At 40.7% G+C, this 23,974-nt stretch overlaps 1 protein-coding gene across 3 annotated transcripts in view; it reads left to right on the top strand.

The window, feature by feature from the left end:
- The first annotated feature begins 557 nt into the window (after positions 1 to 557).
- The window catches only part of dapk3 (death-associated protein kinase 3), a 37,874-nt gene continuing 14,457 nt past the window's right edge, over positions 558 to 23,974 (top strand). Inside the window, exons 1-3 of one of the 3 annotated variants that reach the window (XM_048559905.2) lie at positions 558 to 637; positions 10,238 to 10,391; positions 15,090 to 15,450. In XM_048559905.2, coding sequence (XP_048415862.1) covers positions 10,306 to 10,391; positions 15,090 to 15,450 — 447 coding nt within the window. In that variant the 5' untranslated portion in view covers positions 558 to 637; positions 10,238 to 10,305. Of the gene's footprint in view, positions 677 to 10,237; positions 10,392 to 15,089; positions 15,451 to 23,974 lie in introns of all 3 variants that reach the window. The other 2 variants (XM_048559904.2, XM_048559906.2) reach the window with 2 other exon arrangements.

The raw sequence follows: 23,974 nt of genomic DNA, 5'->3' as shown, positions 1-23,974 counted from the left end.
TTGGAGCTTTCGCATGGAATAACCTTGATTAAATGATCTGAACTGACGGGGTTTGAATTATTAAATTACATTGTTCACTTTCATAGCCTTTATGAATTGTAACATTTTACCAATTTGTATATTATCTTGCAATTAATAGAAAAGACCATATCATTCCCGCGCTCTTCGTGGCCGCCCACAGTTCACATCCTCTGTTAACAATTGAGTTGCGAGCCTTGCCCCGCCCATGCCTCCTGTCTTCGGACACTGCAGCCGCAACATGACGGCACAGTCGACCAATCACAATGTGCCTTGGCCATAGGTGTGACCAATGAAAACGAAGTGAATGTTCCACGTACTCGACGTTATGACCTCTTGATGGACGGGCCAATCGTCTAATCAGGAGCAGAGGAAAGGGTACGTCCCGCCAATCCGCCTTGCGTCATGTCACGGTCGACGCGGCGGTGTGATTGGCTGGCGGAGTAGCCAATCAAAGTGAAGATGGGGGTGGGATCTCATTCATCAACTTCTGACAGGTCACCGGATGTTCCCGCGATTGATTGACATTTTGTGTAGCTATTCAGCGTAAGGGAGAGGTGGGCTGTGATGTCATTTCCCCTCCTGGTTGCTGTGGCGGGGCCGCAGTCCCGGGAACGAGGTCAGTTGAAGTTATCGGTGTATTTTTATAGTCTGTGAGGTAAGGCTATGAATCATGTCCCTGCGAAGGGCTGTTACCTGGGAAACTCCGAGCGGCTCGGGCCATCTCTGATAAACTAATGATTTCTGTCCTCCTTTAACTAAACAATGAGTGTGAACCAGAGAGAGGGTGGTTTGAGGAGGAGCCAGGGCACTCCTAGCTTCTGACTGTCAGCTTTCAGTAACTGGAGTGTCCCAGAGCAAGTTTGCCGGCTTCACAATATAAATATAAATTCACTCTTGATTATTGTTCTTTAATCTTGCATCGCCCCACCTTTTGGACTGTGCTCCGAGTTGGAACATGGACAGTCCTAACCCGGGCTTGTTTCATTTCGAGTGAAAGCGGAGACAAAAGGCTGAGTTTTTGGAAAGTATAGTTCTAGTGATCATTAAAAACTACAGTCTGTCTTGTTTGAGGATCTAAAATACTTGCAGACCTGTGATGTGATGCAATACCAGACCGAGCATTATTCATGAAATGGTGCATTAGTGTTCAAATTCTACATATTTTGCTGTCTTCAGAAATCTTAGCTATTGATATATAAATTGGCTAAAATAACCGAAGCTTTTCCCAGAACTTATTGTAAACTCAGGACAAAAATGCAGCTATATCACTAAATTCTTTTGTTATTGCTGGTACCGGTTAGGTTTATGCATTCATTTTAAGTACAAGATCTGCTAATAGCAGATAACAAAGTGTAGAGCTGGATGAACACAGCAGGCCAAGCAGCATCTTAAGAGCATAGAAGCTGACGTTTTGGGCCTAGACCCCCCTCCAGAAATTTTGTGGACTAGGCCCACGTTCTCCCATGTCTGATTGGGTTTCCTCCTGGTTTTGTCTCACAGACCAAAGATGTGTGGGCTCGGTGGATTGGCCATGCTAAACTGCCCACTGTGTTCAGGGATGTGCAGATTAGGTGGGTTGTAGGGGATGAGTCTGGGTGGGATGCTCTGAGGTTGGTGTGGACTTGTTGAATGGCCTATTTCCACCCTGTAGGGATGGGATTCTATTCTATTCGTAAAACATCAGTCTGGGTTTGTGCTGTTTGCCAGCTGGGGACCTTTCTTGGAAGGTGCACACAAGTGGGCATTGTGAAAGAATATAATCGGAATCAGCTGTCATGACTGCCATTATTATCAAGTCTGTTTAAACACTTGGGTTCCAAATAGTGCTGCTGACACACCTGAAACTGGAACTGCACCTTGCAAATTCTCATTGAAGATTACAGGTGCAACTAAATGATCTCATCAAGCATAGTGCAGCAATACTGTTAGCATTTGAGTGATTACGATGTGGGGAAGATGATGAGGTATATCAATCATTAGTTATTAAGTGCAAACATTAGCAATGTTCGAATTCTGTATTACAAGCAACTCATTTCAAAGAGGACCTTGATCAAATGGGCCAAGGAGTGGCAGATGGAGTTTCTTCTAGATAAATGTGATGTGCTACATTTAGGTAGCAGAAATCAGGGCAGGACTTATGCACTTAATAGTAAGGTGCTGGGGAGTGTTATCAAACAAAAAGACTTTGGAGTGCATGTTGTTAGTTCCTTGAAACTGGAGTCACAGGTACACAGTGTAATGAAAAAAGGCATTTGGTACATTTGCCTTTATTGCCAGCGCATTGAGTATAGGAGTTGGGAAGTCATGTTTGGCTGTACAGGACATTGATTAGTCAGTTTTGAAATATTGTGTTCAATTCCGGTCTCCCTGGAAAGATGTTAAACTTGAAAGGGTTCAGAAAAGATTTACAAGGATGTTGCTAGGGTTTGAGTTATAGGGAGAGGCTGAATAGGCTGGGGTTAGTTCTCCTGAACGTTGGAGACTGAGGGTGACCTTTTATAGAAGTTTGTAAAATCATGAGCATCATGGATGGAGCGAGTAGTTAAGGTCCTCTTCCCCGGATTTAGGGGAGTCCACAACCAGAGGTCATAGGTTTAAATTGAAAGGGGAAAGATTTAAAAGGATCTAAGGGGCAATGTTTTCACACAGGTTTGTTGATGTATGAAATGAACTGCCAGAGGAAGTAGTGGAAGCTGCTACAGTTACATCACTTACAAGGCATTTGGGGATGGGCACAAGAATAGGAAGCATTTAGAGGGATATGGGCCACATGCTGGCAAATGGGACTAGATTGATTTAGGGTATATGGTCAGCATGGACAAGTTGAGCCAAAGGGTTTGTTTCTGTGTTGTACAACTCTATGACTCTAACTGCTATCCAACTAAATTGAGACAAACCACTTGAGTGATGCTAGGACAGATTAGGACACAAGGTGGTGGTAGCTTTCCATCATTAGATGCTAATTTGTGATTTGTGACGGTCAACTATGTTAAACCTTACCTGATGGGGTTGTGGAAATTGTTGTGTCTGCCATGTTTGTGACAGAGAATTCAGTGGACCAAGAAGGTGCACACTATCCTCGCATCAATTTTCTGTGTAATCTCTTTTTTGCCAGCTGAGTCTTTTGCTCTTACTCATCTTTTCCAATGCCCTTCCAAACAAAAACAGTCAGCCTCCTAAAGTCGTGACTGCATCCCAGTCGCCATTATCGCTATTCACCATCTTTGTCTCAGCTGTGTAATGGGGATATGGATGACCAGGAGTTTGGGCCCAGCGCAGTTCACCGTACTGAACATCTTTGAATTTACTACCTTTTGTCTGTTGGATAAACATGGCCAGGCCGGCACTGTTGTCATTAGTTTAGTGCTGAGTGCAAGCTGAAGAAATTAGCATCTTCTGGTAGCCTTTAGTTGGCAACCCTGTCCTTTCAAAAGTTGTCAACAATACCTCTGAGACAGTGACTGTGGAAACAGTGCAGTCTTTTATCTGGGCAATCCATGTTGTTCAGGTCTCACCACTGTAGAGGAGAGCACTGAGGTTTGGTAGAGTCTCCGTTTGGTGTTCTTGGTCAGGTCACTACTGTTTTGCATGCTGTTACGAAGCTTGGACAGAAAACAGCAGCCTCTGACGAGTGTCCCATTTGGTGCATTAGGATGGCAATATGGCAACATTGTGGACCAAGACATTTGTCTTCCTGACCCTGTTGGATAAGCTGGATACTTATCAGATGTGCGAGTTTGTCCACTTGCCATTACATGTGTTCTTCAGTATGTGGCATCATCAGCAGAGAGCAACTACCTGAGCACTTGGTGCATCATTGTCTTGGGATTTCAAGTGAGCAAGTCTAAATGACTGCTTTGTGGAATGTTTGTAGACATCTCTAAATGGCATGAAGTCATTTGACACCAGCAAAAAGAGACATATCCTAGGAAGTGTTGGTGTCAGAACACAATGTGGTTTGACCTTCAAGGTTTTTGATTATTACCCAGTTGTGGAAAGATTGCACTTAACAGTTTCAGTGGGCAGCGAATTTTCCATGGCAGTTTGATTTGGACCCCCTCTGGTCATGTGATCACATGCTTTGGTCAGATTGCTGTAAGGTGAATACCTGCATTCACAGTATTTCTTGTGCAGCTTCTGGACTGAGAAGATCGTTGATTGTGAGTCTTCCAGTTCTGAAACTGCACTGGAGTGTGGGGTAATTGTGCGCAGTCTGAGGGCAGAACAGGCAGTCACTTTTTCCCATTGTCCTTTGCCTCTAATCATTGCAATCACTAAGGTCACCCTTGTTCTTGTTACAGGGTAATTATCTCTGCTGTTTCTGGAACTTCTACCCAAAACCTTGCTATGCTTTGAAGGTGGTCATTAAAAAGTCACCTCTTTAACAAAGCGTTTCTGATAGTTCTTTAATTTGAAGATCAGAATAAAAGGTTTGTTAAAGAGGTAGAAGGACCAAAGCTTTGGGAAGGAGTTCAGAACTTAAAGCCCATACAGTTGAAGGCGTGGTCATCAGTGGTGGAGCTGTGCAAGACAGGGATGTACCAGAGGCCAGAATCCAAGGAGTGTGACCATCTCAAAGGTCACAGAGCAGTCGCAGAGATAATGAAGGGAAGTGTTATGGAGGAATTTGACAATAATGTTGAGAACTTTGAAATTAGATGTGCACAACTGGGAGTCAGTATGGGTCAATGAGCGTGGGAGTGACAGGTGACCAGCATGTGGTATGAGTTTAGAAGACAGGCACAGAGTTTTGGATAAGTTCACCTCTTGGGAAAAGCTTAAGCTGACTAGGAGTGCACTGGAATAGTCAAGTCTTGAGATAACAAAAGGATGGTTGAGGATTTCTGAAGCAGAAAAGAAAATGAGTCATGATATCCAGGTGGAAGTAGAAGAGCTTGTTCTGGAGTGTGTTTGGATTCTCAGCTTGGGGGTCCGATGGATAGTATAGTTACAGATTGGGTGCAGCTTCAGACATTTGCTTAGGATGTGAATTGCAGTCTAACAATTCAGAAGCAGTGAAGATGTTGAATGTGATGGTATTTGAAATTGTGGTCTTCATCTTTAGCCTACTTAGATGATTGTAAAACTCAGTTCGACATGTCAAAAAGACACCAGTAAGTGGCCATATACCTTCTGTGTATATACTGTCAGTTTCCCTTTTAACAAGATAATGCTGAACCGTTACAAGTAATAATTTTTAAATCAATATCTTCCAGGAATGGAATGACAGTTTAATTCAACTCTGACATTGCAGTTCTACTCTGTTGCAAGTGGAATCTCTACAGGTTGAGGAAAAACTAAGACTCTCTTTTCATGAAAATATTTGCTTGACAGATGTATTGTGAACTCATTAAACGATGGGCTGTTCTGCCTCAAGCAAAAATTGCTACTCTGCCTGTTTTGCTTCAGATTGATGTTAAGTTCCCATGCTACAGTTTAAACAACAGGTTATATATGAGTATGTAGCAAAAACACTAGCAGAACCAGTAGCATGTGCACTTGGAATGAAAAACTGATAAAGATGCTACGTAAGTATGTAATGAAACCTCCGAAGGCACTTCGTAGGTGTGATTATAAAGCAGAATTTAGATACTGAGTCACAGATGGTGGTTGACCAAAAACTTCATTGGAGGTATGTTTTATGGAATATCTTACAGGAGAAAAGGGAGGTAGAAGGATGGAGAGGTTTAGGATTGAAAATCTGGAACTTGGGCTGCTGAAGTCACAGCCACTAACAGTGATGCAGTTGGGCTGCACGTGAGGTCAAAATTAGGAGAGCAGATATCATGTGCTGACAGAGAATACACAGAAAGGGAAAGAAACAAGAATGAGGATTTTAAAATTTAGAATGTGGCGAGCCACTGTAGGTTAGTGAGCACAGTGCATCAGTTCAGTCTAAAGGTAACAGACGTGGATGAGGGATTTCAATGCCAGATGAGCTGAAGTTTGAGCAGAGACTGGTGATGTTACGGAGCTGAAAAAGGGCTGTTAGTGATGGTCCGGATATATAGACAGAAACTCTAAAATGTCACCAGTGTTATTTCAGCTTTACTGAACAAAGTCACAACTGGTCTTCACATATTTGCAGCTGTCAGAACTTGAAGAGGTGATGAAATGCCTTTAATTAGGTAAGTCATTTAGGTTGAATGAAAAAAGAATGTTGGATTTTAAGGGTGCGTTATGTTCATTTATGGTTTTGGTTTATGACTAGGATGTGCTGATGTGTGACCCTGCTTTGGAATGTTTGAACATTCTCTGCAAAGGAGTTATCAGAGGAAAAAATAATTCCTGGACTGAGGTTGGAATGTGATGCCATTATGTGGTGTCAGTGTTTTGAATTGTGGGAATTTTGTCCTGCATATATTTACTGTACATGGCACAGGTATGTCTCATACTGTTGTTCACTGTGTGTGGCATTGAAGGTTAAGTTGTTGGTAAGCATGAATCCAGAACAAAAGACTGGGTGAGAAAGACTAAGACATCACTACTAAGTTAGAGGTAGGTAATAGGTTAGTGTGGCACTGGTAAATCACTTAGTCTGATTAATTAAAAAATATATAACTGAAGTTTCTTTCTTGTGTGTCTTGAGCAGCTGGCATAAAGATTTTAAACTATTTCAAGACTATTAAAGGTTTGAGATTGACTAGACAATTTTACCATGAAGCAGCTCTATTATGTCAAGGGGCATTAGTGAAATTTGTAATTGTCCCTAACTTTGTTTCCGAGTGTGGGATATTGGGTGCCAGATAACAGAGAAAGACTGACTGTTACTGTTCCAGTTTGAAGTAAATTGCAGTTCCTTGCAACTTGAGAACAATGGCAAAGCAGATTATATGATAGTGTTGAAAGTTTCCCTGAGTAAGCACTCAAAATGCAGTATGGACAGTCAACACTTGCATCACCTCGAATCATCCAATGTGTAACAATGAGATGTATAGGCTTTGCTTCAGCACATTTAGGCCTGTAAAGCTCATTCCTTTATCAACCCACTTCTCTCATAGCATTCAGCCGCATTTGGAACAACCGTAATGTTTTGCTATCATGGTGCCATCTGTCAACGTATACCAGGCATTTACTATCCTTGTAGAGAGCTTCTTCCCAAATCCATTGTTGTTATTTTTCAATGTGTCCAGTTTTTTTGAATTGCTTCATAATTGATTCATAATTGAATTCAGAAGCCATCTGAAACTTCCAATTGTTGCTTACAAAAGAACACAATTGACTGTATATTTATATCTGATAGCTTACTCTGGATTCCTGTCATAGCTCTACTATTTACCAAATATGTTGCTGTACAGATGAAACCCAAGGAACTGTTCCCATTTGCAATTTTTCAGAAAAAATGTATATTCAGAATTGAAGTCTAATTTTCAGTACTCATCATGAAGACCATCTCCAGAGGTTAGAGAACTTGTACTGAGATGAAGAGCAAAATTCTGGTGTGCTAGTGATTTCTGGACACCACAATTTAATAAGGATGATGACTGAAGAGAATGTGGAAAAGATTTAAGAGAACACCTCCAGGCACAAGAGACTTCAGTATGTGGTGAAGCTAATGCACAGTTCTTCAAGGGGTGATTAGGTTGAAGTGTTGAAAACTGAGGGGAAATAGACATGGCAGGTAGGGAATAACTGTTCTCATTGATAGAGTATCAAGATTGAGAGGCAACGTGAGGAAAACCTCTTTTGACCATAAGCTGTTAGTTTCTGGAATCCACTGCCTTGAAGTGCAATGGAAGCAGAATTAATCATAGGTGTCAAAACAGGATGAATGAAAATCTGAAGGAATAACACCTACAGGGCTATGACTATAAGGCATGCATTTTGGATGAGCTCAGTTGGAAACCAGAATGGGTACAATGGGCCAAATGACCACCACCTATGCTGTAAGTATTGTATGGTTCTGTTTTACATCTCTTAATGTGTTAAGGTACCCCGCAGCATAATCAGAAAGCATTTGACATTGTGTCCAGCCAAGCAGTTTGAGATGACCAACAGTTTGGTCAAAGATGTAGAAAGGGTGGTGGGGGTGGTATTCCAGATTTTGGGCCCTGGATGACTGAAGACATGAATGCCAAAGGTATGTCAAAGAAAAACAAGGACATACAAGAGGCTTCCCGTTATCTTCCAGAGGGTTGTAGGGTTGGAAGGGGTTACAGATATGAGAAGGGGTGAAATCACTAGACGCTATTCTAACTTTGAGTAGTTGCTGAACTGGGAGCCAATTTAGGATGAGAAGCATTTCTAGAATGGCTTTTTCTTGCACTAGACCTTAATGAGGAACTTAAAACCTGTGTAATTAAGCGTTAAAACCCACCCGGAATACTGTGAACACTTCTGGGCACCGTGCCACAGAAAATATTGTTTTCAGGAAGCAGAGCACGGATTCACCAGAATGTAATTGGGGGCTGATTGTTAAATTTGAGAGATGGTACATAGATTGGGTTCCTGACCTGGGTTCTAGCAGGTTAACAGAGGTCTTAAAATTATTTATAGGGTAGACAAAAACTATTCTTACAGTCATGGATGTCTCATACTTTGAAATGTACCCTTAAAATAACAGTAAGGCCATTTATAAGGATAGTTAGAAAATTTTTAAAGTGGAACAATAGAAGCAGCATGAAGGGGTGTGGTCAGTCCCTCAGAACCAGGATTTTTTGTTTTTTCTCTGTAGCAGTTGCTGCTGAGGTCATGAAGATGTGGAAGCTATTTTTTCCCTCTTCTATTACAGCTAAAAACTGGGGGCTGTATTCCTGCTGCTGGAGTTGCATGTGAGACAGTCTGTTTTCTGGATGTGTTTTGCCAAGGACTGTGTATTGAAACAGTTACTATTTAGTAGTTCACTAACCTATTCTGTCAAATTTTTTCCAATAGAGTTACAGCTAAACCAGTTTTTATTTTTTTGTTTGTATTTTAACTAGAATATGTGAATAAAGGTGTGTTTTGCTTCAAATTTTGTAGTTTGACTAACTGAATTGCATCTAGAATGCAGCACCTTTTTAGATTAGTTTAGACCCTAACTTTTTCTTTAAGCTATCTTGGTTTTTTGATGGGATCTGGTTTGATCCGTAATGACTGATGTTTATTTGTGCTGTGTGGGAGTAACATCGTACACTTTACTCTTAACATCCCATCACTCTTATGTTGTAGGTAATATTGTTCATTGATCACGCACTAAGCCTGAGTAACAGAACTACAGTGGTCCTGTGCATATAAATAGGACTATAGATATAGTATCTTGTTTTCAAAGGGGATCAAATTTGATAACTTTAACTCAAATTGTATGCCTAGCAAGTACAGTATGTCGCATTTCATTTCTGGTTCTGAGTAGGGTTCACTGGATCCAAAATGTTAACTCTGTTTTTCCTTCACAGATGTTGCCAGACCTGTTGACCTTTTCCAACAACTTTTGTTTTTGCTCCTGCATTTCATTTGAATGCTTTCACGGTGACCATAATGCTAAAATCGCCATCAGTTGTGTCTCTGTCATGAGAGAGCAGCCCTGTAGTCCTCTGAGACAGACAACTTTACTTTTACCTTACCCTTATACTGTGAAAACCCTTTTTTTTTTAAAACTAACTTGGCCTTCTGCCAGTTCTTAAAACCAGGCAATTCTCCATCAAAAACACAGTAGAATTCCGACTACTAATTTGCTATGGTGTAAATGCTTTTAAGTACTTGAACTTATAAAATGGCTGAAAGACTAACAGTGCTCACTTGAGATATAGACTGTGTATTTTCACTTTGCATTATTGTAAAAGTGTCAATGCTAATGAAAGCACTCTTTAAGTGGAGCCACTTGCTCCTGTCATGACCATATGTTGTTGAAGTGACTGGAGGACAAGTAGCAGAGCACTGTTCTGGATGTGAAAATAAAAGCAGTTACCGGAAATCTGAAATAAAAACAGAACTTTGTCAGAATCGTATTGGACTCAAAACATTAACTGTTTCTCTCTTAATCACTTCTGTTTTTTGTTTGTTCAGAAACATGAACTGTGGCATGAATAGTTAATGTCTCGATCACAGATTTGAGTGTCAGTAGAAGCACTTCAAGCTGTCATTGGCTTCTCAACTTCTTGATGAATCATTAATCCCTAAAATTTGTGTATTGTGTGTGCATGAAATATGTTTTTAATTCCCAGTCCATAAAAGTTGGGCTGTTTCTTTAAATTACTCAGTTTAAGTAACAGGTTGTTTGTATATGTTAATGTTCTAGACCTGCCGTTGAAATAGAAGAAATTTTCCTGATTTCTAGCATCTTCAATTAATGTTTGAAAGTAGATAATGACATTGGATCTGACCTGCACGATGGCGGTTTTCAAGCAAGATAATGTGGAGAAATATTATGAGATGGGAGAAGAGTTGGGGAGGTGAGCTAACAAGCTTTCCCGATTTATGTGGACTTTGTTATTTTAGTGAACTTGCTGTCTGTGGTTGTGATTTCTCTGTGAAATATTGTATCCCTTTTCATACCAGAAAAGTCATGCACTGAACAAAGTTGAGGGCAATTGTATGAAACTCATGAAACCAGAAACATCCACAAGGATCCATTTCAGCTGATATTCTCCCTAATACTGTCAGGTTTATATATCAGACTCTATGTAATGACCGTGGTTACGTGATCACAAAGATACTTTGGATGTACCCAGCTGAAGCTTAAAAACAACATTCACGTGGTCCCGAAGTAGGATATTTAAACATGATGAGTAATGTTGAGTAGTCATTGGTGTTTTGATTGGTGTTCTCCTGTTTTAGTTTGATTTGATTTTTGTCTTTTTGTATTTTGCTGTGTTAAATGTGAAAACTGTATAGGACATGAATTATGACTTGTCATAATTCATATACTAACACTTGGACTCTTCCACGAGGCAGCCCAGTGGTAGCTTTAATCTCAGAAAGAGATAATAGGTTCAAATCCCATTCCAGAAACTTGAGCACGTGATCTGGTTTGTCAATGCAGAGTGGTTTTGAATGCTGCTTTTCAGATAAAGCTTTAAAAGCTAGTTCATGTCTGTCAGGTGGAGCCAAAATAGTCAGTGACAGTATTTGAAGATCAGGTGAGCATTTTTCCTTCAACCTGCATCATTAAAGTAGATTAGGTCATTAACTCCTCAAATGAATGGGCAAGAGATTGGAAACAGTTATCCATAGAGAACTAAAAATGAATCCATGATTATTGTTTGAAATAAAAATCAAGTGCTGGAGGCTGAGGAAGGATTGTATTGGATTCTAGACACTAACTCTGTTTTTCCTCCCATGCTGCCAGGTTGGATGAGCTTCTCCAGCACTTTCTTTCTTTTCATAGAATCCGTAGTATGTGGAAACAGGCCCTTTTGGCTCAATAAGTCCACACCCACCCGCAGAGCATCCCACCCAGACTCATCCCCTTATCTACACATCCCTGAATACAACGGGCAATTTAGCATGGCCAATCCACTTGGCCCACACACCTTTTTGGTTGTGGGAGGAAACCAGAGCACCCGGAGGAAACCCCCACTGACACTGGGACAATGTGCAAACTCCGCACATCGTTTCCCGAGGGTGCACTCGAACCCAGGTCCCTGGTGCTGTGCGACAGCAGTGTTAACCAATGGCTCACTGTGCCACCTTTTTCAGATCTCCAGCGTCTGCAGTGTTTTGCATTTGTTTCCTGACTTGTTTGGTATCTTTTTTATGAATCTTGATCGTGTACAATTGGTTAAGGAGTAGACTGCTCCTATTGATGAAAAGTATTGTCAAAATGAAGCAAAGTAACAGATTTCAGTTACACTCGCAACAAAGTGGGGACCTTCAGCATTATTCATTGGATCTAAGATTCTGTGGAGTTTCACAGCACACTCGTCTGAGTTTTAAATGTTCCAGTGTGGGAACCGTATGAAAATATAGTCACTGTCTTAATGTCTGAGCCAGAAAGCTGTGGATTCAAGTCCCACCATGTAAACATGAGTAGATAATCTCAGCTGACAAATTAGTTTTGGATTGAGAAAGTGCTGCCTTTCAGATAAGCAGTTCTTTTGGAGTTCTTTTTTTTCCAAGTGTGCTCTTCTGAAATTTGTTTCTAACAAATGTGGGAATCCTCTTGTCCTGTGTTTTTTCTCTTTCTGACAGAGGCATTGTTTTACCCTCTGATTATACAATGCTGCTATGGTTCATTTTGATTGGTATTGCTCTCTTCATATAACTGCAAAACACTCTCTCCTCTGAGAGGAATTATTTTGCAACTCATTGGGACAGTATGCCCCAAATATTGAGAATAAATATCTGAAGTGTAGGTAGTAACCAGATTACTGTATATCCTAATATATTGGTTGTGAATTAGCAATATCTTGAAAATTAGTGTTTAAAGATACTTAAGGCTGCGACTTTAAATAGAATGCTTGGGGTTTTTTAAGACACTCACATAATTTCAATTCTGGTATTGAGTATTTAAACGCAACTTTACAGCCCAATCACCATCATCTGGCTTACTCTTATTGCAAACCAACTGTGTGAGATAATTGAAGGGTTTGAATCATTCTTAGTCAGTGACTCATTTGTTGTCCTATAGACAGAATGGCAGGGCAATGTCTTTATAAGGATAACTATGTCTCTTGTAGCACTTTTGTTATAATTAGCTCATCATTCTAGTATTTGCATTACAGACCAATATCTCAAACCTTTTTGTGAGATGAATATTTTCTGAAAGATTGTAACATTTTTGTGCTACAAACCAATACTTCAGGCTATTCCTCTTCCTCTGACTGAAACTTGTCCATTAAATCAATTACTTTGTAGCATAGTATGTTAATATGCCTGCATAAGGTGCAGGACTGTACAGGATTTGCTGTGTATCTTTTCAGAACTTCTGTGATTTGAAGAATTATAAATTTGATTTTAAGCTTTATGTTCCTCTAATTTACTCTTTATCTATGTAGTCTCATTTTATGTTCGGTGAAGTAGCTGAGGAATCTGGGACGCTCTGATTTTTTATTTTGATCTCCGCTTAAACCTTTCAAAGTTCCTGGAACTTGTAGATCAAGTGAACTGCTTATAAATAAAATATCTGTCTTCCTCTCTAAAGAATAGCCAGTTTCTTAAAAAAAACATTTTTCTTCTCCACTTCCCTTAACTCTTGAGTAATAAGCATTGTATCAAGTCAGGGGGATTGACATCATCAGTTTAGAGCTTTGGGCAACACTGGGGAATGGAGTTTCCTTTTCAGCAGAAAGCTGAGATCCCCTTTGGCTAGTTTAGCTGATTAAGATAATGACCAATTTATAGTTCCCACCAAATACAGGTCAACTGATCTTGTTGAATGCTGGGGAATGTCAAGGTGCTTTGCTGCTGAGTTTTAAATAGAGCAACTCATTAGTTTTCACACTAACAGCTTGCTTCGTGAATAGGTATTTAGAAACAGTATATATACACAAAACTGGAAAGCAAAAAATTATTGATAGATTAAATGAATGGGGAGAAATCTGGTGAATGGATTTCAATATCGACAGGGTAATATGAAACACGTTCTAAATGGTGTAAAGCTGGAAGGAGAGGATGTTTAAAGAGACTTGGCTGTCCAGTTGCATAGATCATTAAAATGTCACAGGTTAAAAAAAAATCAAAAGGCATCCTGAATGTTATCCTTCATCTAGTGGATTAAAGTTTAAGGCTTACAAGTCATGGTACAGTTATACAAAACCTTTTGGTTAGACCCCACTTGTGGTACTGTATTCTGCCTGGGTACTGTGTCACAGGAAGAATACATTGGTCAAGCAGGAAATACAGCATTGGAATGATATCTGGATTTCAAGGGTTAAATTATAAGGAGCTTACATGAACCAATGTTTCAATTCCTAGAGTTTAAGCAGTGAATGTTATCAAGCTATAAAGGAGGCAGATGGGATAGATAGAGAGTAACTATTTCTCTCATAAAATAAAACAGCTGCAGATGCTGGTAATTTAAAACCAAAACAGTGCTGACAAAATGCGTAATCTAATGAAAGGTCACTGGATTCAAAACTTTAACTCTTGCTTTCTGCGCATATGCTGCCAGACCTGTTGAGTTCTCCTGCACTTGGTTATAAAAAAAGTTTCAAAAACAAACTGGGGAATCTGGAATGTTGTCTGAAAAATGAGTCAAGCCTGAAGGAATAAATTAAGAAAACATTTCCATCGTTAAAGGTGGTTAGAAATTTCGACTGTCTTCATCAGGGCTGATGATGGTGGATCATTTGTTAATTTTAACTGAGGTGAATATATTTGTTAATCATGGGTACAAAAGCTCAAAGGAATTTGAATTCAGAATAGTGCAACAGGTTTGAGGAATGAAATGGTGTTTCTGGTTCCTGTGTTTCTCGGCAATATTGTATCCAGCAATGTTTCTCAATGTTCTGATTGCTTATTTGACCAATAAATACATCACAGGTACCTTTTTTAAAGTAATCTAAGTTATTAGGTTTTGTTGTGGAATGTGTCCATTTGAGTGTTTGAGAGATATGGACAAATGAAGTAAGTTGAGTTGATCATTATTTCCTGTATGTAAACTACTAGGTGACCCTTATTAGTCCAGAAGATGCAAACTATTTGTGCCTGATTATATATTTGTGATTGTACTTTGGTGATGGGGTATGTCTTCTCAGTGGAAACTGGTACTATTTTAAAGGAAAATAGGGCAGATAAATTAATATTTCAGGCTAAGATTCAAGTATAGCAGGACAAGACCAGGAGAAGATCATTCCGTCCCTTGAGCCTGTTCTGCCATTCAGTTAAATCTATATCCCTCGGTTCCATAACTTCTGACTTTTGTCAGATCAGTATATTATCAATTGCTTTCGAAATTTTGAATTGACCTAACCTCAAGCAAATTTTAGGGGAGAGAATTTCAGATGTGTGCTAATCTTTGCTGGATTGTGCTTGCTGATACTAATTTGAATATGTAAATTATTCTTTGTTATCAAATACCAAAGGACATGTTGCATGCGTTTCTCACGTTTTCTGCTGGTTACTGGAATACTGATGGTGCTGTGATTGAATTCCTTCCTTTCTATGTTAATGTCAGTTAATGACTAGACTGTGCTGTTTATTTCCCCCAGTGGCCAGTTTGCAATTGTGAAGAAATGCCGGGAGAAAAGCACCAACATAGAGTATGCAGCCAAGTTTATCAAAAAGCGGCGCCTGTCTTCCAGCCGTCGAGGGGTGAGCCTGGAGGAGATTGAACGGGAAGTGAACATTCTGAGGGAGATCCAGCATCCAAACATCATTACTTTACATGATATCTTTGAAAATAAGACAGATGTTATCCTAATCCTTGAGCTGGTGTCAGGAGGGGAGCTTTTTGATTTTCTAGCTGAGAAAGAATCGTTGACAGAGGAAGAGGCAACAGAATTTCTCAAGCAGATTTTGGATGGTGTACACTACCTGCATTCAAAGAAGATTGCTCACTTTGACCTCAAGGTATTGTTTCATTGTCTCAGCACACTTGAAATAGACATGAAACATTTGTATGAATAATTTAACCATATAATAATAGACTTTGAAAATCACAGTTAGTGTCAGTATTCATTGCTTCTCGATTGACCATGTCTTTACAGCTTTGTGCCCTGCATATTGATTCTTCATATGGATCTCTTTGTGCTTAGTAGTTGGTATTTATTTATTTTGGACATCACACTAAATCTTAGCTATGGAAACATTCGTAGTGATCAAATATACAAGAAGGTATTAATCATTTCTTGAGCTCACTTGCAGTTTCTGTCCTTCTGGATTGATTTATTTCAATTTAGCCAACCACTGTTTTCTATTAAAAATTAACCCAGCCATTATGCAATAATCAAAATCATTACCTTGCAGTATTTTAAAAAAATTGAATGTTGGAAATGTGAAATAAAAACACACTGAAAATATTGTCAAGGTCAGCATGACCGCATCTGTGATGGGAGAAAGAGTTTAACATTTCATGTATTCAGCAAGGTCATTGATCTAAAATGTTGACTGTTTCTGGCTCTGTAGATGCTGCCAGACTGGAGTATTTGTTTGTTTATTTATTATTTATTTTTTGCATTTTTGATCTATTTTGGGATTGGCTGCTAGGCTCCATCTGGTACTTGCAACTATCGGTCTGGAAAGTGCATCATTGTAACTGGCTGCAGAAGTTTTGAAGCATGTTCACTCCATCTCTTTCCTCTTGTGGCAATGAATGATTTGTTTGCCTTTATCCTAAAGTGGGCTGGGTGACAAAAGGGATGTTGCCAGTTGGAACAAGTTCGCATATTGCCTTTATTCCTTTTGAAAACATACAAGATGTCACCCATAGCTCAGGAGGTTATAGGTTCATGCTACAATCCAATCGTGGAGCATGTTGTTTTATGTTGGCATCACTGAACAGTTCACTTCCTGTCTCCCTAGAACCTGTCCATCTGCCTGAAATGTGATCAGATAATCTTAGTTGCCTGGATGAGTGTAGTTTCAATAACTTTCAAGAAGCTTGACATCCAAAGCAACGCAGCCCATCAGATTGGCACCTCATCCATCTTCAACATTCACTCCCTTCACCAGTGCATAGTAGCAGCAGCATATACTCGCGAGATGCGCTGCATTAATTCGCCAAGCCTTCTCCAGTAGTACCTTCTAAATCCATGACCTCTGCTACCTCAGTTCATGCACAGCTGCGCTCATCCAGCTAAGTGGGCAGTGTGCGATCACACTTTGTGCCATGTAAATGGCAGGCATATTTTTGAGGAGACAGGAGGTGAACAGTTCAGTGGTGTCAGCCTGCACAGTGTGCTCAATTCCTGGAGTGCAGGTTGAACCCATAACTACATGGCTGTGAGGCGTGGGGATACCACCTGCAAGTTCCCCTCTAAACCGCACACCATCCTGACTTGGAGCTATATTGTATCAGCTATATTGTGCTTCCTTTACTGTTCCTGAGTCTAAATCTTGGAACTCCCTTCCGCACAATACCGGATCAATATCTCAAGAGTGCAGTGGTTCCCAAAAAGGCAGTTCACCACCACTTTCTGGGAGGGTAATAAAAACTGGTTTAGTCAGCAATACCCACATCATTACAAACAACCCTTTTTGTTTTAAAAAGGGTTCTGTACGATCAGTTATTGCCATCAAGACCAACCATTAAAACAAGTTGTAGAAGAGGAGCCTGGTGGTTTTCCTGTGGTCCTGACAATAATTATTTCAAAGCCACACCAAAAATATTATCTAACTGTTTGTCTGTGTGGATATTGCAACTGGAGTGGGGAAAACGGAGTAACTTTCTGTTACTAGGGCAGCCATGCTATTATTTCCATCCTGACTGAGATCAACTAACTGCCCTGAGCTCTCCTGAACTGTAACCTCTGTGGCCTGAGGGCCTTGGCTGTCTGCTAGACAAGTTCTGAGCCATGAGAGGAACACACTATCAGATTTTCCTCAGATGGAGAAAGACATCCCCAGACCAAACTTGGAAGGCTTACGTTCCATGTTGTAATAAGGAGCAGTGCCGACATCCTTTGTTGCAGGATGTATTAACCAGACTCTGGTGATGTGACTAGATTGAGCCTTAAGTGTCTCAATGGCTTTGCTATTTTAAGAAAGGATGGTGTATTTTTGTCATTGTTCATCCTTTGGAATTTAGCTCCGAGGGTGTGAGGAGAATCAGTGCCAAAAGCTTTGAGTGAATAGATTGAGGGTTATGTGACTCTGTACTCTGGGTGGTTTCCTTAAAACAGCATTACTGCAGAATGTTGCAGGACGTGTGGAGTTGCATTTTGAATTGTATCAAACAGGCTCCATGTTTCTTTCATACTTCTAACTTTGTTCTACATTGTGCAATATGTCATTTGGAGCTTCCCGAAGGGATAAGGAGCACAGTTGGGGTCACAAGCTAAAACGTTTACGGTCATGAGATCCAAATTAGTAATAGCTCATTAAAGTTTCAATCAAGTTTGAACAGCAGTGCTCCTGCTGTAACAGGCTGTTACACTGTCAGTCCTCACTGAGGGATTGTGATTGTTTCTAGGCTTGAAAACTGGGTTATGGAGGGGAAAGGTTTAGGTAGCATTGATCTGGTTGAAAAATCCTCTCTGGTTCTATCATATTACAGAGCAATCGCTATTCGTGGGGCAAGAGATTTGCGGTCCAAGTTTCATAACTGCAGAGGTACCTGAGGCTGCTCAAAGTATTTGGATTTTCAGATCTGAGGGATAACAACCTCTCGGGTGTGCAGCACAGTGAGATGAAATCCCCTGAAGTTTACAGCGTAAAAGGATTCCGCTTCACCCAATGTGTGCATTTTAAATCTTCAGAATGGTTACAGACTGATTTTCTCTTCAACCATGAAGTTATCTCTCTTAAACATTTAAAAGACAGTGCCTGTCTCAGCTACTCTGTAGTAAAGCACTCCATACACTACTCTACATATAGGTATTTCTGAATTAATCTCTTCACTTGCAATCACTGATTTTCCACCAGACCAAATCATATTTCCCTACTCCCCAAGTGAGGACAGTTTTAGTACAGAAGGGCAAAATGTGTCAGGACAAGCTTAGAGGGCTGAAGGGCCTGTTCCTGTGCTTGATTTAGTCAAAAGTCATACAAAAACCACTTTATTTGGAATCTATCTCTCATTTGGAATCTCTCAAGCTACGGGAGTGCAGTCCCTTTTGCCAGGTGCAGTGAAGAGGCAGGACATGCAAATGCAGAGTTTATAGGCAGGGAGATCACAAGATCATACAACTGTTGAGCGGAGTGTGAGTTGATAAGTCTCTGCAGGTGACTGAACGTTTGACTTTACATATCATCTATGTCAGTGCTGTGCTGTTGTGACAATCGGGTAGAGCCATAGGAACATCCAAAAGGTAACATCTCTGGTCAGACGCTGAAGTGTAGGTGTGAGGCTTTGTTCAGAATCTGTCTCAGTTTTAACCTGGAATAAGGCTGGTTTTATTCCAAAAGCTGAAATTTAGATGCTGCACTGACTGTAACTACAAATTGTGTGTTTTTTTGAACAAAATAGAATGTATCTGCAAATAAACAGACATATTGGATGAAATGATTCACCCCATGGTGGGAGGGCTGTGTGTGCGTGGCATGAGGGAGGTAGTTTGGGGTTGGGGGGGAGGTGGTAAGAAGTAATTCAAAACTGTACTAACTCAAATAGAGAGACTGTAACAACTTATCCAGGTGATTGCTATCAAAATAAGAAAGATTTTAGAGAACGGTGTGGTGGGTATCTGTAGCGCAACATGCACCCAAGAAGATGGTTGAGATCGTCTTCTTGAGTACTTCTTGCTCAGTAATTCTATGGTGTTGTGTATCGCGGAGTCCACCTTGGACACTTACCCGATGATCAGACCGCTGAAGTGTTTCCTGACTGGGAGGGAGCATTGCTATCTGGTGATTGACGCGTGGTGTCCATTCATCTGTTGTCAATGTCTGTATTGTATTGTTCTTTGTTCTCAGAACATGTACATAGAACAGTACAAGCCCTTTTAGCCCAGTGTTGTGCTGACCTATTAGCCTGCTAAAATCAAACTGTCCTGCATACCCTACATTTTACTATCCTCCATGTGCCTATCCAAGTGTTGCTTAAAAGACCCTGATGTATCTGACTCCACTACCAATGCTGGCAGCGCATTCCACATGCCCACCACTCTGAAGAACTTACCTCCAACATCTCCCCTATACCTTCCTTCTTAAACTTATGCCTCCCTCGTAATAGTCATTTCTGCCATGGGAAAAAGGTCTCTGGCTATCCATTCTATCTTTGCCTCTCATCATCTTGTACACCTCTATCAAGTCACCTCTCATCCTTCTTTGCTCCAATGAAAAAGCCCTAGCTCCCTCGACCTTTCCTGATAAGACCTGCTTTCCAGTCCAGACAGCATCCTGGTAAATTTCCTCTGCACCCTCTCTAAAGCTTCCACATCTTTCCTGTAATGAGGAGACCAGAAGTGAACACAATATTCCAAGTGTGGTCTAACCAGGGTTTTATAGAGCTGCAGCATAACCTCGCAGCTCTTAAACTCAATTCCCCTCCAGTTCTTGTTCTTCTCTTTGCCATCAAAGCTTCATAATTTTAAACTTTCACCATAGTTTCTGTGGTACAGGAAAAATAGACCCACGTCTCAATTATCCTGCAATGTATACCCTTCTATCTTTTATCAATCCTCCCTGGTGAATCGGCACAATCATACTTTCTCTGTCTTTAATTTTAAGTCTTTTCTTAAAAGGCACTTGCAGCTTATTTGTTGCCTTGTGAAGTCTGTTAACAATGGATTCTGATTTATACATAGCTATAACACATCAACCAAAATTAGTTAACCAGATCAAATATGGAGAGCCAAATCTATGATTTTCTTGAGTGAAAGAGTGGAGTTTTATTATGTATTAAACCTGAGGGGCTGGGGCGGGGCGGGGGGTGGAGCGTGGTGTGGAGGCAGGAAGACCTCTGACACACAGTTTAAAAAGTAATGCGGCTGCAGAGACTGGAAGGTTCACAGCCATTGAGTTTCAAAAATAAAACCTGAGTCCCAGCTATGTAGCTATTCTGTTTTCTCTGGTAACAAGGCATGCAGATAACCTTGACTTATCTTTTCACAGTAGTTTTTCCAAGTTACTTTTTCCACTTGCATTGATCCCTGAGACTGAGAGAGCACGTATCATTGCAATTGTCAGTTCATAGATAACACTGTGTGAAGCTGGATGAACACAGGTCAGGCAGCATCAGAGGACCAAGAAAGTTGATGTTTCAGGCCAGGACCCTCTTTGGAAAGGTCCTGACCCGAAACAACAACATCTTTACTGCTCCTCTGCTGCCTGACCTGCTGCGTTCCTCCAGCTCCACACTGTGCTATCTCTGACTCCAGCAATGGCAGTTCTTACGATCTATTGTTAGTTCATGTTGCCCTCCCCCTCCGCCTCCGCCTCCGCTCCAAGGTTGATGATGCCATTCCTTTTGTGGGTTCTGGTGTCTGTTGCTTAATTTCATGTTGGAAATTTCGTCTCTTAATACGTAAATTTATCATGCAAGTGTGAGTAGAACAAGAGGTGTGAAATTTGACACCCCGTTGGGTTTTAGTGCTCCTTGATTAGTGATTGAGATGCAACAGGTTTTGTAAAATTGAGGGTTGCCTGGATTTGTCAGGTGATCACAGCTGTCATTTGAGGTCAGTACTTATTAAAATTTTCAGACCATGCAAGTCCTGACTATTATAGTCAAATGATGAAAGGTAATATTAATGGTCAACTTTCATTGCAGTTGTAACAAAAATAAGTGTCAAGGATAAAGATGGAATGAGGTGAATTTAATTTATGAGCTTAAAAACGCAAGGCTTGCAAATGCAGATTTGACAGCCTTTATCAACTTAGGCTAACAAGCAGCAAGTGTTATTGTACCGCACAATGCCAGGCAGTTACCAGCTGTGCTCTTTCGGACAGCATTGTGTCTCAGTGGTTAACGCTGCAGTCTCGCAGCACCAGGGACCCAGGTTTGATTCCACCCTCAGGTGACTGTGTGGAGTTTGCACATTCTCCACGTGTCTGTTGGGTTTCCTCCCAGGTGCTGTGGTTTAGGTGGATTGGCTGTGCAGAATTGCCCTTGGCGACCAGGGATGTGCAGTCGAGGTGGATTAATCATGGGGATATTCAGGGATAGGGTAGATTCAATGGGCCGAATGGCCTGCTTCCACACTGTTTCTTCTAGAGTCACAGAATGCCTACAATCTAGCCATCACTTCGTGACAACCAGTGGTGTTACTAGCTCTGAATCCCCTCACTACCAATATCCTAGGGGTTACCATTAACCAGAGTCAGTTGGATTTGCTGTATAAATATCTTGGCTACAAGAGCTGGTCAGGGCTAGGAATACCTAATAAGTAACTCGTGTCCTGACTGCCTAAAGGCTGTCCACTATCTCCAAGGCACAAGTCAGGACTGTGAATACTCCCCATTGCCTGGATGGGTGCAGCTCCCACAACATTCAAGATGCTTGACACCATCCAGGATAAAGCACTCCCTCCACCACTTGATGCTTAGCAGCAGTAGTGTGTACTTACTACAAGATGCACTACAAAAGTTCAAAGATCCTTGGACAATACCTTCCAAATCCTCCTCCAACCCCTATGTAGAGGGACAAGGGCAGCAGATATGTTGGAACACCAGTCCCTGCAATGTACTCACCATCCTGACTTGGAAATATGGCACTCTTCCTTCACTGTCACTGGGTCAAAATCCTGGAAATCCCTCCCTTAGGGCATTGTGGGTCTACCTTCAACATGTGGACTGCTGAAGATCAAGAAAGCAACTTACCTTCTCCAGCGCAACTAGAACTGGCAATGGATGTTGCTGGCTAGTCAGCATTTATGTCCCTTGTGTGAATTTAAAAAGAAAATTTGTGGAGAGGGAGGGAGAGTTTATATAATTATTTCAGATTTCCAGCATTTGTATTTTGCTTTTTTATTTGAATTTAAATTGTGATTACTTTGTCAAGTTTCAGACAGCGAAGCATTGTTTGATTTGCTCCTTTTCTATTTGTTCTCAACCTCCTGAAGTAGGCCAAAAAAATTTCACCAAACTCTGGTTTTTGCATTTGAGTTTTTGATATAAACCCACAGCAAAATCCTTAAATGAAATCAAAGATAAGATTCATTAACAAAGTATTCACAACATAGAGGAATTACTTCATTGCTCCATCCATGCACTAAAGCAATCAAATTAAGAAAGATGGGAGGGAGAGGACATAGGATATAAATTACAAGATTTTTGTAAATGAGTAGGTATTGGAAAAATAAATCAGTTCATGGCTTTCTGCAGCACAGTGTCCAATAACAGTTTCCTTCGTAACAGTGGCCCAATATTTTTCTTTATTGCAAGCAAAGTGCAGGCTTCTTTGCAGCCAGTAACCTGTAGACTATAATGGAGGGTCTAAGACAAGCTGCCAATTCAGTCTGAGGTTCTGCTTTCCCTCAAAGTCAAACAGCAACTGACATAGAGTCCCAGAATTGTGTAATTAAGCTCAGGTCTTTGTCATGTGACAAGCACATGTATTTCAGGTGCTGAGGTGCATTTTGCTGGGCCAGTGAGAATTGAGTGGAAGCAGGCAGCTCATATCCAAATCCCCTGTGTCAGTTTTAGCTGCAATGTCTACACAACATGGAGGTCAGAAGCTTCTGCAGATATAGTCATGTGATCAGACTTGAGTCCAGCTAGACTGTTTTTGAAAGAACAGTCTTTTAAACTGGACGAATAGAAAATACTGTTCGTTTTTTGCACTTCTCTTCATGCTGTTTTCCTGTACTTGGTAGTTAACTATTATCTAATCTCTGCCTTAGTTATCTATGCACCCATTCCATCTGAGTTTTATTCTGTAACAATCAGCTCACTTGACAACCTCAGTCCATTATTTGCTTTAAGACCTTGAAAACTGAAGATATTACATTTTGGATCATGCCCATAAATGGTGGTAGTGTGTATTGTCTACAAGATGCACTCTAACAACACTCCAAGGCTCCTTAGCCAGCATTATTTAAACCAGAAATCTCCACTTTCCAGAAGGAAAGAACAGAACCACCACTTTGAGCATGATTTGGACAAGAATGGTCCAATGTGACTCGGAGCAATATCACTCTTCCTTTTCTGCTGGATCTACATTCTGGAGCTTCCTCCTTGGCAGCATTGTAGGTGTACGTACCCCATGTAAACTGTGTAGCAGTTCAAGACAGTAACTCATAGCACTTCCTTGAGGGAAATTAGGGATAGGCAATAAATGCTGGCCTTGCTAATGACACCCACGCCTTGCGAACAATAGTTTGGAAATATTTCCAAAGTGTTGTAATTGAAAACTGTCATTCAGACTTGGCCTTACAGAATGTAATGTATGTCTGGTCAATCCAAAATCTGCATCCATAAGACCCACTGGCTTCCAGTTTATGGGTTTCAGTTCCCCTCAATATACAAACTGTCTTGACTAATGTTTTGTTCAAGT

Source organism: Stegostoma tigrinum, chromosome 30 (assembly GCF_030684315.1).
Source record: "Stegostoma tigrinum isolate sSteTig4 chromosome 30, sSteTig4.hap1, whole genome shotgun sequence".
In the NCBI taxonomy this organism is placed as follows: Eukaryota; Metazoa; Chordata; class Chondrichthyes; order Orectolobiformes; family Stegostomatidae; genus Stegostoma; species Stegostoma tigrinum.
The sequence above is the reverse complement of the archived record's forward strand: the minus strand, read 5'-3'. Positions and strand labels throughout refer to the sequence as shown.